Source organism: Hyperolius riggenbachi, chromosome 10 (assembly GCF_040937935.1).
Source record: "Hyperolius riggenbachi isolate aHypRig1 chromosome 10, aHypRig1.pri, whole genome shotgun sequence".
NCBI classification, from domain to species: Eukaryota; Metazoa; Chordata; class Amphibia; order Anura; family Hyperoliidae; genus Hyperolius; species Hyperolius riggenbachi.
The window spans coordinates 250,480,004-250,499,224 of record NC_090655.1 but is presented as its reverse complement, the minus strand read 5'-3'; the positions used below and the strand labels follow the sequence as shown (position 1 = coordinate 250,499,224).

The following is a 19,221-nucleotide window of genomic DNA, read 5'->3' as shown; positions in this document are numbered from 1 at the left end:
TTCAGCAGAATAGCCGATCCCACGCTGCTTCAATGTTCTTCCTTTCACGGCATCTGTCTCAGTAACAGCGCCCCCCCTGTGTTGACATGCGGAACATCATCACAGGGAGGCGCTGTACTGAGAGACAGATGCCGGGAAAGGAAGTACATTGAAGCAGCGTGGGATCGGCTACTCTACTGAACGAAGGTGAGTTATTACTATTGTACTCACTCCCACCACCTCTGTTTCCCCTCCTGCAATCCAGCGCCCCGGGCGATTGCACGTATCGCACGCCCATAGAAATGGGGCTGACCGAGAGGTACAAACTAACCAGCAAGCTCATGGTGAACCACAACTCATTGGAGTGTGTCAGGGGCTACAATGGTCCAACAAAACTATCCCCCCCCCCCCAAAAAAAAAACCACACACACAAAACAAAAAGTTAGGCATCACGCCTGCCCCTGGTGCCCATTAATCGGGCGATGAGCTCGTCCTGCTGGGCTGTTTTTTGGCGCAGCTCCAGGACCTGCTGCTTCAAAATAAGGAAGTCCCGGACCGGCACTCCTCTCTGATGCCGCCTCACACTTGCCTTCAGCCTCCTATGGTCCCTCCTCAATTTTAAGTGGGTAGACAGTGGAACTGTGGAAAGAATAGGGAAAATAGGTTACCCTGATTGTAAAATGTATAATCATTGTATCAAGGAAAAAATTTTTTTTTTAATGTAAAGCTTATACAATAACATTTAGGGCCCTGTTCCACCATAGAAGTGCCACCTCGCCGCATCACTTCCGCATCTCCCAATGCAGAAGTGATTAGAGGAGACGCAGATGCAGCCCTGCGAGAATATGAAGCATGCTGCAGATTCTTGGATCAGTCTACACCGCTCCGCATAACCTGAACGCAATACAAACTATACCACTGCCGTGCAATGGTTTCAGGACACCCGTGGTGTGCCACATCGTACCGCATGTAATGGAAATGTACCTCGACAGTGTAAAGCTTGCATGCTTCTATTCTTTTAAGTTAGCCAATAAATGGTATCATCCTGATCAGGGGTGTAGTCCTTGAAAAAGAGGGGAGTGGACTCACCCTAAAAATCTCTGCGCAGCGCATAGTGCTGTGCGCCAAAAAATGGGTTTGTTTAAGCATAGCGTGGGCATGGTCATGGGTGGGGCCAAATATACATGTCCTTAGTGGTATAAATGGTCTGCCAGGGGAAGTTTGAGCTCTGTCGTAGTGTATCCCCAAAAAGTAGATGTAGTCTGACAGCATTTCACCAAATATACACATAATCTGGCAGAGGTTCCTCCAAAATACAGATAATATGGCAGTGGTTACCCCAAAATAGACAATCTGCCAGCTGCAGTTCCCCCAACATACACATAATCTGGAAGCAGTTCCCCAAAATACGCGAAACCTGTCAGTGGATCACCCAAAATACACGTAACACCCAAAATACATGTAATCTGTCAGCAGTGGTTCACGAACATACAAAATCTGGCAGAGGTTCCCCAAAATACACGTAATCTGGCATCATCGGTTCACCATAAATACAGATCTGACAGCAGTTCCCCCAAAATAGGTACCCCCAGTATAGCTAGCAAGGTCTATAGGTGTCCACAGTATAAGTAGTCATGTGTATAGTTGTCCACAGAATAGGTGGCCAGATGTAGAGATGTAACCAGAATAGGTAGCCAGGTGTATAGATGTCCTCAGAATAGGTGGCCAGGTGTATAGATATTCCCAGAATAGGTGGCCAGGTGTATAGATATTTCCAGAATAGGTGGCCAGGTGTATAGATGTCCCCAGAATAGGTAGCCAGGTCTATAGGTGTACCCAGTATAGCCAGGTGTATAGGTGTCCCCATTATATGTAGCCAGGTGTATATGTTTCCCCAGTATAGCCAGGTGTATAGGTGTCCCCAGTATATGTAGCCAGTTGTATAGAGGACCCAGTATAGCCAGGTGTATAGGTGTCCCCAGTATATGTAGCCAGGTGTATTGTGGCCCCAGTATAGCCAGGTGTATAGTGGCCCCAGTATATGTAGCCAGGTGTATAGGTGTCCCCAGTATATGTAGCCAGGTGTATAGTGGCCCCAGTATATGTAGCCAGGTGTATAGTGGCCCCAGTATATGTAGCCAGGTGTATAGTGGCCCCAGTATATGTAGCCAGGTGTATAGTGGCCCCAGTATAGCCAGGTGTATAGGTGTCCCCAGTATATGTTGCCAGGTGTATAGGTGTCCCCAGTATATGTTGCCAGGTGTATAGGTGTCCCCAGTATATGTAGCCAGGTGTATAGTGGCCCCAGTATATGTAGCCAGGTGTATAGTGGCCCCAGTATATGTAGCCAGGTGTATAGTGGCCCCAGTATAGCCAGGTGTATAGGTGTCCCCAGTATATGTTGCCAGGTGTATAGGTGTCCCCAGTATATGTAGCCAGGTGTATAGTGGCCCCAGTATATGTAGCCAGGTGTATAGTGGCCCCAGTATATGTAGCCAGGTGTATAGTGGCCACAGTATATGTAGCCAGGTGTATAGTGGCCCCAGTATAGCCAGGTGTATAGGTGTCCCCAGTATGTGTTGCCAGGTGTATAGGTGTCCCCAGTATATGTAGCCAGGTGTATAGTGGCCCCCGTATATGTAGCCAGGTGTATAGTGGCCCCAGTATATGTAGCCAGGTGTATAGTGGCCCCAGTATATGTAGCCAGGTGTATAGTGGCACCAGCATATGTAGCCAGGTGTCCACACAGCTGGAGGGGAGCAGCGCAGTGGAGAGGAGCATTGGGCAGAGCAGCGGGGAAGGGTGGACGTTCCCCCTTCCCTCACCTTGGGCTACTCTTTCTGGCTCTCCCCTCCAGAACGATTGCGGTGGTGGCTGGTAGTGGCAGCAGGCATCAGTGGGCGGGACTTACCTTCTCCTCATTCCGGCGAGTTGAAGCTGTGCCGCTGCTCTGGTCTTGACTAGACCAGACTAGCTGCACACACAACGTCAACTCTCCGGAACAGGAGGAGGTAAATCCCGCCCACTGAGGCCCGCTGCCACTAACAGCCAAGGTGAGGGAAGGGGGGGGGGGGAAACGTCCGCCCTTCCCCACTGCTCTGCCCAATGCTCCTCTCCACTGCGCTGCTCCCCTCCAGGGTGCAAGGATGGACGACGTCCAGTCTCCAATAAAAGTAAGTGTACGTCGTCCACCCGCGTTCACGCAGGACTCGACCCCTGATCCTGATCCAAAACCTCTTAATTATAGACTGCAAGATTTTTACCTGTCTGGAGGCATCCGGCAGATCGCCTGGCCACTCGCTGGCTGTGAAAGGAGGGGCCTGGGGAGGAAGACCGGGAGGTGCTGGGTCCAGGGGCATCTACTTCCTGCAGGTCCTGGGGCTGCGCAGACGGGGGGGTCGTCCTGTCGGCGGGCTGGGCGTTGCTGTGCAGGTGGTGCCGGTGGACGAGAAGCAGATCCAGCTGTAATAAACAATAATAAATAATATAATGAGGTCAAAATATGTCATGAAATTGGTAAAAAGTATTACGTTTTTACTGAAAGTAATTTTTTTTCTTTAAAGTTATATTCTAATACCTTTTATTTCTTTATTGGACATGAAAGAATATGACTCTTAAATATAGTAAAATATAAATAGGATAGGCTATAAAGAGCGCTCTTGAACGTAGACTGGGCCCTGGGACAATGGTTCATCTTTATTAGGAATAAGACCCTACACACACAGCAAATATATCAAAGGAGTGGCTTTGAGACAAGTCTGCGTATGCCCTTGAGAGGCCAAACATGAACATAGGCATCAATCAAATTTAATAACTCTGGAGAGATCTTAAAATGGCTGTGCACCAGAGCTGGATCATCCACAAGGCAAACCTTGGCAGTTGCCAAGGGCATGGAGAGTACCCGGTGATCATCAGTGGTTATCAAAAACGAACACTCAGCAAATACTGCACAAATATCATCACTATGCCCACACAGGAGCACAAAAAATAGTTTAGGTAACCCATTTTGGAATAAATCCATCCAAAAAAAAAGGTGGGAAAAGTGATGAGCTGTGAATATTGAACGGATACTTTAACTGTATATACTACACAACTCTATTATAATATTCACTGCACATGGTATTTTTATAGGATAATTAGATACAGTATAAAGACCCCAAGATACACATACATAAACTAGTAGTTTGCTGACTTACATGACAGGGCTTCCCGAATGCTCTTGACGAGCTCTTTGTCCCTCCTCTTCAGGTCGCTCCACATCATCTGGACCTGCTTCACCTTCAAGTTCCTGTTGAAGTCTTTCCTCAACAGGAACTGGACCTTCCGGACCACCCGCTTCTTTGCCTCGCCCACCGACAGGTCATATCGGCCTTTAGTAAATTCCTGCAAAAAATGTTAACAGTATTCATGACCATTGTATAGAGTAATTATTTATTAATTAGGATTAACTTTACTTTAATCATGTTTCAACATTATAACAATTATATGACAGTGTCAAAAAATTTTTGGAACCAAGTTCAACCAACTATGACTGCGGACAGATACTTATGGAATAATGATGACTACAAGAAGATATAAGTGGCCACCTATAACTTCTGACAGATATTGCTTGCCATCTATAATTACATAAAGTGAAAGATGTTGTGGCCCAACTATGGCTAGTGCCAGATATTGGGAGCAACCTATGATGACTATCACAGATATTGTTAGCCAGCTATGAATACTTCTGACTGATATTTTGAGACACTGGAATCAACATATGACTGCCTATGAAAACCATCTGCTCCCCAAATCTATCCTCCCTTATAAGCACCCAATGGTCACCTGTCAATCACCTGTCAATCACCCATCAATCACCCATCAATAACCCCCTGTCAACACCTCTCACTGCCACCCATCAGATCAGAACCTAAACTGGCCCCTGCGGGCACCCAAACACCCGCCTACACCATCAGATTGCCCTCAGACCCACCGTCAGATCACCCCCAAAGTGCATTGTTTACATCTGTTCTCCCCTCTAAATCACCCACTGATCACCCATCAATCACCCCCTGTCACCACCTGTCACCACCTGTCACTGCTACCTTTCAGATCAGACCCTAATGTGCACCTTGGGCAGCCATTTACCCGCCCACATACTCAGCCACACCCCCCTTGTATACATCCAGTCTCCCCTGTAAATCACCTGTCAATCACCCGTCAATCATCCCCTGTCACCACCTTTCACTGCCACCCATCCATTTTTCTAGACTACTAGTTTCTAGACTACTCTTCATGCTTTAGGGCCCCTAAAATGCCAGGGCAGTGTAGGAAACCCACAAATGACCCCATTTTAGAAAGAAGACACCCCAAGGTATTCTGTTAGGAGTATGGTGAGCTCATAGAAGATTTTATTTTTTGTCACGTTAGCGGAAAATGACACTTTGGGGGGAAAATAATATATATATTTCCGCTAACTTGTGACAAAAATTAAAATCTTCTATGAACTCACCATACTCCTAACAGAATACCTTGGTGTGTCTTCTTTCTAAAATGGGGTCATTTGTGGGGTTACTATACTGCCCTGGCATTTTAGGGGCCCTAAAGCATGAGGAGTAGTCTAGAAACTAAATTCATGAAAATGATCTGTGAAATCCTAAAGGTACTCAAAAGACGTTGGGCCCCTTAGAGCACCTAGGCTAGAACAAAGTGTTACACATGTGGTATCGCCGTACTCAGGAGAAGTAGTATAATGTGTTTTGGGTTGTATTTTTACACATGCCCATGCTGGGTGGGAGAAATCTCTATGTAAATGGACAATTATGTGTAAAAAAAAAAAATCAAAAAAATCTCATTTAGAAAGATATTTATCCCACCCTGCATGGGTATGTTTAAAAATACACCCCAAAACACATTATACTACTTCTCCTGAGTACGGCAATACCACATGTGTGACCCCTTTTTGCAGCCTAGGTGCGCTAAGGGGCCCAACGTCCTACGAGCACCTTTTTGCTTTACAGGGGTGCTTACAATTTAGCACCCCCCAAAATGCCAGGACAGTAAACACACCCCACAAATGACCCCATTTTGGAAAGTAGACACCCCAAGGTATTGAGAGAGGGGCATGGTGAGTCCGTGGCAGATTTTTTTTTTTTAACAAGTTAGCTGAAATGGAAACTTTTTTTTATTTTATTTTTGTTTCAAAGTGTCATTTTCAGCTAACTTGTGACAAAAAAATCTTCTATGAACTCACCATGCCTCTTAGGGCCCGTTCACACTGCACGCGTTTCCAGCAGCGTTTTGGAAAGGAGGCCGACACGCATGACATCAGACAGTGCATAGAGTGCACTGTCTGATGTTCACACTGCATGCGTTCCGGACTTGTGCGGTCCGGGAATGCATGCTGCACGCAGATTTTGACAAAACGCGTGGCTGTCCCATTCACTTTTCAGTGATGGGATCAGCCACGCAACGCACACAAACGCGGATGGCCATGCGTTCGTATGCGTTGCGGTCCACACGCGTTCCGCACGCATGGCCATCCGCATTTGTGATCTGAACGGGCCCTAGTGAATACTTTGGGATGTCTTCTTTCCACAATAGGGTCATTTGGGGGGTATTTAATCATGGAATTTTGCCACCTCATAAAACCTGACAGGTGCTCCGAAAAGTCAGCGATGCTTCAAAATGGGAAAATATAATTTTGGCACCATACTTTGTAAACGCTATAACTAATACCCAAACCAGTAAATATACACTTATTGTTTTTTTTTTATCAAAGACATGTAGCAGAATAAAACTGGACAAAAATGTATATTGAAATTTTATGTTATTTCAAAAATGTCAGCACACAAAGTTAAAAAAAAATCATTCTTTTGACAAAATTCATGTCTTTTTTGATGAATATAATAAAAACTAAAAATCACAGCAGAAATCAAATTGCACCGAAAGAAAGCTGTATTAGTGACAAGAAAAGGAGGTAAAATTCATTTAGATGGTAGGTTGTATGACCGAGCAATAAACCGTGAAAACTGCAGTGGTCTGAATGGAAAAAAAGGGTCTGGTCCTTAAGGTGTAGAAAGACTGTGGTCCTCAAGGGGTTAACCCTTAAAAAAAAAAGTTTTACTAACCTGGGGCTTCCCTCAGCCCCCTACAGCTGATCGGTGCCCTCGCCGTGTCCCTCCGATCCTCCCGTCCCCGCCGGCGTTTACTTCCGGTTTCGCCGTCACCGTCCGTCAGGCTGGGAACGCAAGTGATTCTTCGCGTTCCCAGCCACAATATTGCCCCCTATGCTGCTATTGCATTTTTGGTCCAGAAAAAAAAAAAAAAACACCCAATCAGAACACTAATCACTATTCGCAAAATGCTGTAGACGCTAGGAACTCCCATACAAAAAACGCAAACCGCGCAAAAAGAGGTAAACGCAAACCGCTAAACAACCGCTTGAAAACTGCTAAAAAAAAAATAGCTACCATTTAGCAAAATACAGTGTGAATGTGTCTCTACTATTAAAGGGACTCCGAGCACACAGCCGCGACACTCAGACGAGTGTCGGCCCGACACTTGCTGGTATAGGAAGAGGCACGTCATTATGCCGGCCGATACGCGTCATGACGGCGGCCGGCGTGACAGTCCTGCGCATGCGCAGTAAACCCGCATATGCACAGGACTGTCACGCCGACCACCGTCATGACGCGTAGCTCGGAGTCCCTTTAACAGTAGTGGTACAAGCAAAGTTACAGTGACAAATAAAATAAAAAACTCTCACAAACACCTGATACACTTTTTAATGTCAAATATAAATAAATGCACAGAAACAGTACCAAACATATATGCATTTTGTTCAATAGATCACTTACCTCAATCACCATCCTTTTCAATTGAGGGGAATTCTTTGGAGGCATTTCTGGCTGGCTGTGGATTGGATTCTGGTGCCCTGAGGAAGTCTGTGTCGCTCTCCAGGTCTCTTCCACGCGTCTGGCCTGTTTTTTTGAACTTCCTGTTGTTCTGTACGCATTAGCCAATCACAGGCTTAGAGGCTGAGCGTGCCCGGAATGCGTGCGCACGCGTACGTTTTGACGCATGCGGAACATATGTACGCAATAGCTGTCACTCACAAGGCGCCGCCTACTGCGTACATATCAGCCTTGCATGCGTCAAAACGTACGCGTAGTAGGCGGCGCCTATTGAGTGACAGCTATTGCGTACATATGTTAAACATGCGTCTAAACGTACGCGTGGACGTTACGGCAGCAAGCGTAATATCGTAACGTAAGCAACTGAACTACGGTATCCTTACGCGTAACTGCGTAGCTTCTACGCGTAATTACGGTACTGCCCCGTAGATACTTTCTTACGCCGTAACCGTAATTGCGTAATGCGTAATAGCGTAAAATTACGCGTAACGACCCGTAAGCGTAGATTTTTTCATTACGACCAGCACTGCACTAAGGATAGCCGTTCTTATTCTCATATCGAGACCGGCATTGGGGTGTTACATCGCACCTATTACACCCCGATGCACTTGCAGAGAATCTACCCTGTGAAACGCAATGTACTGCAAGCTTTAGAAACTCCAAGAGAGCAGGGTCTATGGCACATATATGGTGGTAATGCCCGGTAGTAAGGGACTTCTGGGTTGAGGTTGTCTCAGCTTTGCACTTGAACGGACCATCTCAACAGAACCCTTGATGTTGATACTGGGAATACTGGGAAGAATTGTTAACTCTTTAATAAAACTCTTTGAAATTAATAAACAAGTATGTATATGTATGGGGATATATAGTCTGGTCTCCCACAGTGCTGATAATCCTCTGTGTAATATCCCTGTACAGATACCAGCTTCCTATATAGATCACATGACCACCTTACTGAACATGGATGAGAACCAAAGTTACATGACTGAGAGGATATTAGACCTCACCCTGGAGATCATCTACCTGCTGACTGGACAGGTGAGGAGGATTCTGGGAGGTCACATGACATTATTGTTGACTCTGTTAGTAGAACACACAGCTGTGAGGTGAGGACTCTGATGATTCTATGATTCTGTTATGCTTTAACAGAATCATAAAATATTGAAGGAGGGATCTGGTGAGATACTGATGCCAAGAAATCATCTCCATGGACCTTCCCCCATCACAGAGCCCCCACCTCACTCCCTGACACCAGAGCGAAACGAGAAGGAGATTCTAGAGGTCATCCACAAGATGATGGAGCTGCTGACAGGAGAGGTGAGCAGTGCTGGGAATTATGGGAGATTATTCAGTAACAGCAAGGTGTGTGTCTGTGTGATGACTGTATTATTGTGTGTGTCAGGTTCCTGTAAGGTGTCAGGATGTCACCATCTATTTCTCCATGGAGGAGTGGCAGTATATAGAAGGACACAAGGACCTCTACAAGGACATCATGAAAGAGAATCAGCATCCCCTCACATCACCAGGTAAAAGGAGACTTTAATTTCTTGTAACAAAAAGAGAAGTATGGAGGGTCCATGTAGAGAATTGGTTCTCAAACTTTTTCAGCAGAAGGCACCCCTTGACAAAATTAACAACTGAAATTCAATGTGGTTTCATAATTTCAAAAGCAAACAACATAATAAACATCACATGAAGCAACAATAATATGTCCCCTTTAGTTACATAGCAGTTAGGCACCTAAAATGCATCTGAAACAACATACACTCAGCAACATTTACCTAAAACAACACACACGCCACACCCCCAAGTAATAGTTACTCTGATCCATGCACCCTTAAAATGTTTACCATGCACCCCTAATAACTTGCACCTTGCACTCCTAATAACTTGCACCTTGCACCCCTAATAGCTTGCACTCTGCACCTTGTACCCATAATAGCTTGCACTCTGCACCTTGCACCCCTAATAGCTAGCACTCTGCACCTTGCACCCCTAATATGTTGCACTCTGCACCTTGTACCTCTAGTAGCTTGCACTCTGCACCTTCCCCTAATAGCTTGCACTCTGCACCTTGCACCGCTAATAGCTTGCACTCTGCACCTTGTACCCCTAATAGCTTGCACTCTGCACCTTGCACCCCTAATATCTTGCACTCTGCACCTTTTACCCCAAATAGCTTGCACTCTGTGCCTTGTATCCCTAATAGCTTGCACTCTGCACCTTGTACCCCTAATAGCTTGCACTCTGCACCTTGTACCCCTAATAGCTTGCACTCTGCACCTTGCACCCCTAATAGCTTGCACTCTGCACCTTGTACCCCTAATAGCTTGCACTCTGCACCCCTAATAGCTTGCACTCTGCACCCTGTACCCCTAATAGCTTGCACTCTGCACCTTGCACCCCTAATAGCTTGCACTCTGCACCCCTAATAGCTTGCACTCTGCACCCTGTACCCCTAATAGCTTGCACTCTGCACCTTGCACCCCTAATAGCTTGCACTCTGCACCTTGTACCCCTAATAGCTTGCACTCTGCACCTTGCACCCCTTATAGCTTGCACTCTACGCCTTGCACCCCTAATAGCTTGCACTCTGCGTCCTCTACCCCTAATAGTGTGCACTCTGCACCTTGTACACCTAATATCTTGCACTCTACACCTTGTACCCCTAATATTTTGCACTCTGCACCTTGCACCCCTAATAGCTTGCACTCTGCACCTTGCACCCCTCATAGCTTGCACTCTGCACCTTGCACCCCTCATAGCTTGCACTCTGCACCTTGCACCCCTCATAGCTTGCACTCTGCACCTTGCACCTCTAACAGAGCACTGCACTTAATTCCAAATGCCACTATAGTATCCCTCCTCAGTTCCACACCAACCATGTAACATAGCTTGAGGAGGGGGACGCTGCACATGAGGGGGAGTAATTGGAAAGGTGGATCTTCCGGGGCAGCCAGCATCAGTGAAAAAAAATAAAAAATGGCCGCTCACAATACAGGATGGGGAGGGAAAGCTGGATATTTCCAAAGTTACTTTTATGGAAATGACCCTTTATATTTCGGCTTTCTTTCCTATTCTAACACTAACTTTTCCCCTTTTAACACCTAACACTAACCTCCAACTCCAATCCTAACATTTCCATTCACTCTTATTGCTGCTAAACGAGTTTCGCTACATTAGTATGTATATGTAGCTGAACTCCATACCTAATGGAGCACAGTCCTTGCCACTTCCTCCAACCACTAGGACAGCCATATGACTGTTGAGAGATAGATGAGTACTGCTATCCTGCACCAAAATCCAGGTCCACTGTAATGTTAGTGTAATTATTGGTTCTGTAGATCTTGGTTGTAACTAGGACCAGACCAGCTGATCAACAATCTGTGCATGCCAATCACTTTCGAGGTTTAAAGGACAACTGAAGTGAGAAGACTAATAAGGCTGCCATGTTTATTTCCTTTTAAACAATACCAGTTGCCTGGCAGCCCTGCTGGTCTGTATGGTTACAGAAGTGTCTGAATAACACCAGAAACAAGCATGCAGCTAATCTTGTCAGTTCTGACAATAATGTCAGAACACCTGATCTGCTGCATGCTTGTTCAGGGTCTATGGCTGAAAGTATCAGAGGCAGAGGGTCAGCAGGGCTGCCCGACAACTGGTTTTCCTTAAGGGCTCGTTTCCACTATCGCGAATCCGCATGCGTCCAACGCATGCGGATTCATACATGTAATGCAAGTGGATGGGCCTGTTTCCACTGTAGCGTTGTTGAGGTGCGTTTTTTTCAGCGGTGCAAAAACGCACAAAAGAGCATGAAATCAATGGAAAAGCACACCGGCATTGCCATGGTTAAATTCGCATACATCGTCATCCATGCGAATTTTCATGCAAATTCGCACAAAAATCGCATGCACGCGCATGCGAAATTCGCATCCGCATGAGAATTTTGCCACAGCGATTTCGCCACGCAATAGTGGAAACGGGCCCTCAAAGGAAGTAAACATGGCAGCCTCCATATACCTCTCTTTTCAGCTGTCCTTTAAACAATACCAGAAGATCACTAATGAAATACTGGTTTCTGTACAATGGATAAGAGAAACGTGCAATCATACAAATACACACACCACAATACACCTGCAGTCATACAATGCATAACACAGGATGCACCACAAGTACCAGAATTCCTCTAACTAACTTTACGATGGCAAAATATACAGGAGCACCAATCACTCAATGTATGAGCAATGGGAATTTACAGGATCACAGAACACTCAGAATATATACAGGAGGGGATACATCTAATCAGCATACAGGAGGGAAATCAGACAGGCAGAGGTAAGCCAGGAAATCAGATAATACTGATAGGCAAAGAGTAGTCAGGCTAGCAAAGATCAATGGTGGGAAGTCACAGGAACAAGGAACAAGGGACGCAGAACCAATGGCCAGAGCTGCCAGCAACAAGCAGAATGATCTAGCAATGTGCTGCTGGAAGAACCAGTCTTAAAGCGCACCTGAACTCAGAACTTCCTCTCTGCTCTAAAAGATAAACAGCAGTATAATATCCTTTAAAGAAAAAACAATTCTTTGTTACAGCTGGTACCAATCCTGCAATAAATCTGCAGTGTGTCTACTTCCTGCTTTCATGTGAGCAGACATAGGGTTACCATCCTGTGTTTACAAATTAGCTGCTCTGCCAAGGACTGCCAATATTTCAGAGCTGACGCAGATGAGAGATCAAATTACACTCGTGATTAGTCACAGATGAAGGTGAATTACAAGACAAGACAAATAACATTTATATCGCGCTTTTCTCCTGGCGGACTCAAAGCGCCAATTAGTCAGGCTAAACTCTCTAAATACATACAGGATGCATTTGTCTATGTTTTCCTTCTGTCCTGCAAGAGTTCAGGTCCAGAAAGTCCTTAGAGTTCCATCTGCAGGTGAGTCTGGGAACTGCACAGCTCTGAGCAAGAGGAGAGACATCTGCTAGTAGACAGTGGAAGTCCTCACCAAAGTTCCTTAGTGCTGCCACCAGCAGGATTACACATGCACAGGTCATGACAGTTAGACTGCAGTCTATGGGTAGTCAAGCTGCAACAGGCACCCCATGCACCTAAAAAGTCTGCATCACCGTGCAGATCCCCATCATCTGATGAAGACACAGAGACATTGGCCTCAATTCACTAAGCTTATCTCCTGTCTTTAATAACGTTTCTATAGTTATTACCATGGTGATGAGGCATGTAGTATTCAGGAAACATTTTACCTCAGGCAAACCTAAAGTTAACTCTTCTGTCTTTAAGTTAACTCTTCAATCCTTAAAATAACTCCAGAATTCTAAAGTTAAAGACAGGCTGTTAATTAACTACATGTGAAAATAACCACAGAGGAGGTAACTTAACTACAGGGGAGTAACAACATTTTCAGCCTTATTTCTTCTATCCTATAAGTTCCTATACCTGTTCTAATGTGGTCTGGATTAGTGCAGCCTTTCCTAGTTGCACAGTGGCTGTATTATCTCTGTTATATGATCTAATCTTCTCTCCTCTTCTGCTTTGTCGGGCTCAGGCACTCAGGCTGGAATGTGCTGATCTGCTTGTGATAGTATAGAAGCTATACACACCCTCTCCACGCCCCCTGCAGGCTCTGTGTAACAGCCATGTCTATTGTTTGTAAACACTGCCTAAAACTGGCAATTACAAGCCAGGACTGCAGCAGGGAGTGGCAGAAACAGCACAGAGGGGCCCAGGAGAGCATAATGGGCTCAATTCTGGTAGGGGTTTACGTTAAATAGCTAACAGTCGAGAAAATACCGCATTCGTTATTTATTAATTCATTTTTAAATTGCACCACCCTCTGTTCTAACAGCAGCGGCAGGAGAGGGGAATAGAGGAAGCAGCGCCGGCTAAGGTAATAGCAGCGGGGGGGGGGAGGGCTTTGGGGGGGCACTACCTACCCATACTGGGGCGCTATACTGAGCACTTTACTAGCTAAACTGGGGCACTACCTACACATACTGGGCACTATACTAGCTATACTGGGGCACTACCTATTCATACTGGGCACTATACTAGCTATACTGGGGGTGCTGCTTACCCATACTGGGCACTATACTAGCTATACTGGGGTGCTACCTACCCATACTGGGCACTATACTAGCTATACTGGGCACTATACTAGCCATACTGGGCACTATACTAGCCATACTGGGGCACTATACTAGCTATACTGGGCACTATAATAGCTATACTGGGCACTGTACTAGCTATACTAGGGCACTATCTACCCATACTGGGCACTATACTAACTATACTGGGCACTTTACTAGCTATACTGTGGCATTATACTAGCTATACTGGGCACTATACTAGCTATACTGGGCACTTTACTAGCTATACTTGGGCACTACCTACCCATACTTTGCACTATACTAGCTATACTGGGGCACTACCTACCCATACTGGTCACTATACTAGCTATACTGGGGCACTACCTACCCATACTGGGCACTATACTAACTATACTGGGCACTATACTAGCTATACTGGGCACTATACTAGCCATATTGGGCACTATACTAGCTATACTGGGGCACTATACTAGCTATACTGGGCACTATACTAGCTATACTGGGGCACTACCTACCCATACTGGGCACTATACTAGCTATACTGGGCACTTTACTAGCTATACTGGGCACTTTACTAGCTATACTGAGGCACTACCTACCCATACTGGGCACTATACTAGCTATACTGGGACACTATACTAGCTATACTGGGCCACTATGCTAGCTATACTGAAGCACTATACTAGCTATACTGGGGCACTATACTAGCTATACTGGGGTAACTATACTAGCTACATTGGGGCAACTAAACTCCCTATACTGGGGCAACTATGCTAGCTATGCCGCCACACGCCCAGCCCTCCGCCGCCCCCCCCCCCCCCCCCCCAAAACCCGCTGCGCATGACACTGTACACTAGGATGCCATCCATTACCCCTCCCGGTTCCCGGAGAAAAATTTGGTCAGAAAGTGGTCCCCGGGCCGGAAAAGGTTTGGGACCCCTGCTGTACACCATATGAAAGGCACATCTCCATTCCTCATTATAAACATCATAGCACCAACAAATGAGGAGGAGATTCTGTACACCATATGAGATGCCATCTCTATTCCTCAGTATAACATCATAGCACCAACAAATGAGGAGGAGATGCTGTACACCATATGAAAGGCCAATCTCCATTCCTCAGTATAACATCATAGCACCAACAAATGAGGAGGAGATACTGTACACCATATGAAAGGCCCATCTCCATTCCTCAGTATAACATCATAGTACCAACAAATGAGGAGGAGATGCTGTACACCATATGAAAGGCCAATCTCCATTCCTCAGTATAACATCATAGCACCAACAAATGAGGAGGAGATGCTGTACACCATATGAAAGGCCAATCTCCATTCCTCAGTATAACATCATAGCACCAACAAATGAGGAGGAGATACTGTACACCATATGAAAGGTCCATCTCCATTCCTCAGTATAACATCATAGCACCAACAAATGAGGAGGACATACTGTACACCATATGAAAGGTCCATCTCCATTCCTCAGTATAACATCATAGCACCAACAAATGAGGAGGAGATGCTGTACACCATATGAAAGGCCAATCTCCATTCCTCAGTATAACATCATAGTACAACAAATGAGGAGGAGATACTGTACACCATATGAAAGGCCCATATCCATTCTTCGGTATAACATCATAGCACCAACAAATAAGGAGGAGATACTGTACACCATATGAAAGGTCCATCTCCATTCCACAGTATAACATCATAATACCAACAAATGAGGAGAAATGCTGTACACCATATGAAAGGCCCATCTCCATTACTCAGTATAACATAATAGTACCAACACATGAGGAGGAGATACTGTACACCATATGAAAGGCCCATCTCCATTCCTCAGTATAACATCATAGCACCAACAAATGAGGAGGAGATACTGAACATCATATGAAAGGCACATCGCCATTCCTCAGTATAACATCATAGCACCAACAAATGAGGAGGAAATACTACACACCATATGAAAGGCCCATCTCCATTCCTCAGTATAACATCATAGTACCAACAAATGGGGAGGAGATACTGTACACCATATGAAAGCTCATCTCCATTCCTCAGTATAACATCATAGTACCAACAAATGAGGAGGAGATACTGTACACCATATGAAAGGTCCATCTCCATTCCTCAGTATAACATCATAGTGCCAGCAAATGAGGAGGTGATACTGTACACCATATGATAGGTCATATCCATTCCTCAGTATAACATCATAGCACCAACCAATGGGGAGGAGATACTGTAGTGTACACCATATGAAAGGCCCATCTCCATTCCTCAGTATAACATCATAGTACCAACAAATGAGGAGATGTTGTACATCATAGGAAAAGGTCATCTTTATTACTCAGTATAAAATCATGTTCCCAACGAATTAGGAGGAGTCATATCGGTGTACATTACTCGGGACACATTACTGATGTTAGCTGTTTCCATTGCAGAATTCTGAGAAAAAACTGTTATTAGACCAACAATCAGATCTGAACTAAAAAGAAATGTCTTTTTATCAACTATCTTAAATATTCAATTTTTATCATCCCCAACAGATGGCCAGAGTATGGGGAGCCCCTCGGAGGGACATCTTATCTCCCCTCCAGAAGATGCTGCAGAAGATAATGGCGTCACACAATGTTCTCCAGGAGGAAACCACCTTACTGGGAATACACATCACAGGGATCACAGCGCGACCAGAGCAACACATCACTGTAATCCTGGGGAATCTGATAAACCAGACACTATTACTACAAGTGTAAACTCAACAACTCACACCGAGGACAAAGCAAACAGTCACAGCCCTGAGCATTGCCTTTCATTTTCAGAGTGTGGGAAAAGTTTTAGTAGCACAAAAACCCCTCTCAGTCACCAGAATACTGAAACCAGAGAGCATCCCTCTTCATATTCAGAGGGTGGGAAAGAATTAATTGACAAAGGCGTTTTTATCAGACATCAGAAAATTCACACAAGTGAGCAGCCTTTTTTATGTTCAGAGTGTGAGATAGGGTTTGCTCACAAAGTTGATCTTCTTAAGCATCAGACAACTCACACTGGTGAGAGACCATTTACCTGTTCAGAGTGTGGGAAAGGGTTTGCTCGCAAAGCTCACCTTCTACGTCATCAGAAAACTCATACTGGTGAGAGGCCATTTACATGTTCAGAGTGTGGGAAAGGGTTTGGTCAGAAAGGTGACCTTCATAGTCATAAGAAAACTCATACTGGTGAGAGGCCGTTTACATGTTCAGAGTGTGGGAAAGGATTTGCTCACAAATGTAACCTTCTTAGGCATCAGAGATCTCATACTGGTGTGAGGCCGTTTACATGTTCAGAGTGTGGGAAAGGGTTTGCTCAGAAAGGTGACCTTCATAGTCATAAGAAAACTCATACTGGTGAGAGGCCGTTTACATGTTCAGAGTGTGGGAAAGGGTTTGCTGTCAAAGGTAACCTTCTTAGTCATCAGAAAACTCATACTGGTGTGAGGCCATTTACATGTTTAGAGTGTGGGAAAGGGTTTGCTCAGGAAGGTAACCTTCTTAGGCATCAGAGATCTCATACTGGTGTGAGGCCATTTACATGTTCGGAGTGTGGGAAAGGGTTTGCTCTCAAAGGTGACCTTCTTAGGCATCAGAAAACTCATACTGGTGAGAGGTCGTTTACATGTTCAGAGTGTGGGAAAGGGTTTGCTTTCAGAGGTACCCTTCTTTGTCATCAGAAAAGTCATACTGGTGAGAGGCCATTTACCTGTTCAGAGTGTGGGAAAGGATTTGCGCACAAATGTGACCTTCTTAGTCATCAGAGAACTCATACTGGTGAGAGGCCATTTCCATGTTCAGAGTGTGGAAAAGGGTTTGCTCTGAAAGGTGCGCTTCATAGGCATCAGAAAACTCATACTGGTGAGAGGTCATTTACATGTTCAGAGTGTGGGAAAGGGTTTGCTCTCAGAGGTAACCTTCTTAGTCATCAGAGAACTCATACTGGTGATAGGCCCTTTATGTGTTCAGAGTGTGGGAAAGGGTTTTCTCAGAAAGGTGCGCTTCATAGGCATCAGAAAACTCATACTTGTGAGAGGCCATTTACATGTTCAGAGTGTGGGAAAGGATTTGCGCACAAAGGTAACCTTCTTAGTCATCACAAAACTCATACTTGTGTGCAGCCCTTTTCATGTTGACAATATAAAAATCTTTAAAACATAAGCAAAGCCTTCAGCAATGTCACACCGGTGAATGGACATTGTCAGACAGACAAGTACAGACTGCTCGAAATCTTTTAAACCTTCAGCTGCTGCAGTTATCTCACAATGCTGAGCGTCTTTTTTCATGTTCAGAGTGTGGGAAATCTTTTAGACAGAAGTGATGCCGTCACATACATCAGAGATGTAACACTGGTGAGCAGACTTTTCATGTTCAGAGTGTGGGAAATCTTTTTAAACAAAGTGGAAACCTTCAGCTACATCAGAAATGTCTCCCCTGGTGAGCAGCTTTTTTCTTGTTCAGAGTGTGGGAAATATTTTAAACATAAGCACAACCGTCATCTACATCAGCTGTGGTTAAAGAATTTACATAAACTTTCTTACCTTGTGAAGAAGTGTTTATAATTAAATATTCCACTTTGCAGCTGTTGATTCCTAAATAAAATGACATCTTGAATATGGTCTTGGAGAGAGAGTGGTTCCTGCCTCCTTTATGGAAGCTCTAGTTATCTTTTTTTTCAAACTCAGTAAACACGCACAGATTGATGAGTTCTCACCTAGTGATGTCACAGCATTAATCTTGCCGCACTCCTGAGTTGTGTCGTGTTGTCATCATGGTTTGAGGTAATCAAGCTAGTTTTATTTGATAAGTTTGGGGGTTTCCTATTATTATCTTTTCTTCTCCATAAAGAATATATTTCTAAGGGAAAATACTATAGAGCAGAATCCCTACATAGCAGACCCCAAATGTCCAATAAAGATAGTTTACCTCATCCCAACTCCACCACGAAACAATCAGCCACAAATTATACATCCACGCAGGCATATTCCCCGGAACCCACATTCTGTGGCCACCCCATGAAGGGCCAATACATCAAAGTACACACCGACGTGACTCCTACCGCAATAGGAAAAGGAAAACTACCCTAAAAAAAGAGAAAAAAGAACAGAAGAAAAATAGAAAGCAGCCAACACAGAAACACAGCACAGAGGAGCACAGCAGGGGGAATCGCATGTACTA

General features: G+C 44.9%; 1 protein-coding gene across 3 annotated transcripts in view; it reads left to right on the top strand.

Annotated features, from left to right (window-relative positions):
* The window catches only part of LOC137535250 (oocyte zinc finger protein XlCOF6-like), a 109,012-nt gene extending 90,719 nt beyond the window's left edge, over positions 1-18,293 (top strand). Inside the window, exons 1-5 of one of the 3 annotated variants that reach the window (XM_068257064.1) lie at positions 4,230-4,338; positions 8,793-8,912; positions 9,024-9,191; positions 9,277-9,400; positions 16,564-18,293. In XM_068257064.1, coding sequence (XP_068113165.1) covers positions 8,817-8,912; positions 9,024-9,191; positions 9,277-9,400; positions 16,564-18,179 — 2,004 coding nt within the window. In that variant the 5' untranslated portion in view covers positions 4,230-4,338; positions 8,793-8,816 and the 3' untranslated portion in view covers positions 18,180-18,293. Of the gene's footprint in view, positions 1-4,229; positions 4,339-8,791; positions 8,913-9,023; positions 9,192-9,276; positions 9,401-16,563 lie in introns of those variants that run through there. The other 2 variants (XM_068257063.1, XM_068257062.1) reach the window with 2 other exon arrangements.
* The last annotated feature ends 928 nt before the right edge of the window (positions 18,294-19,221 follow it).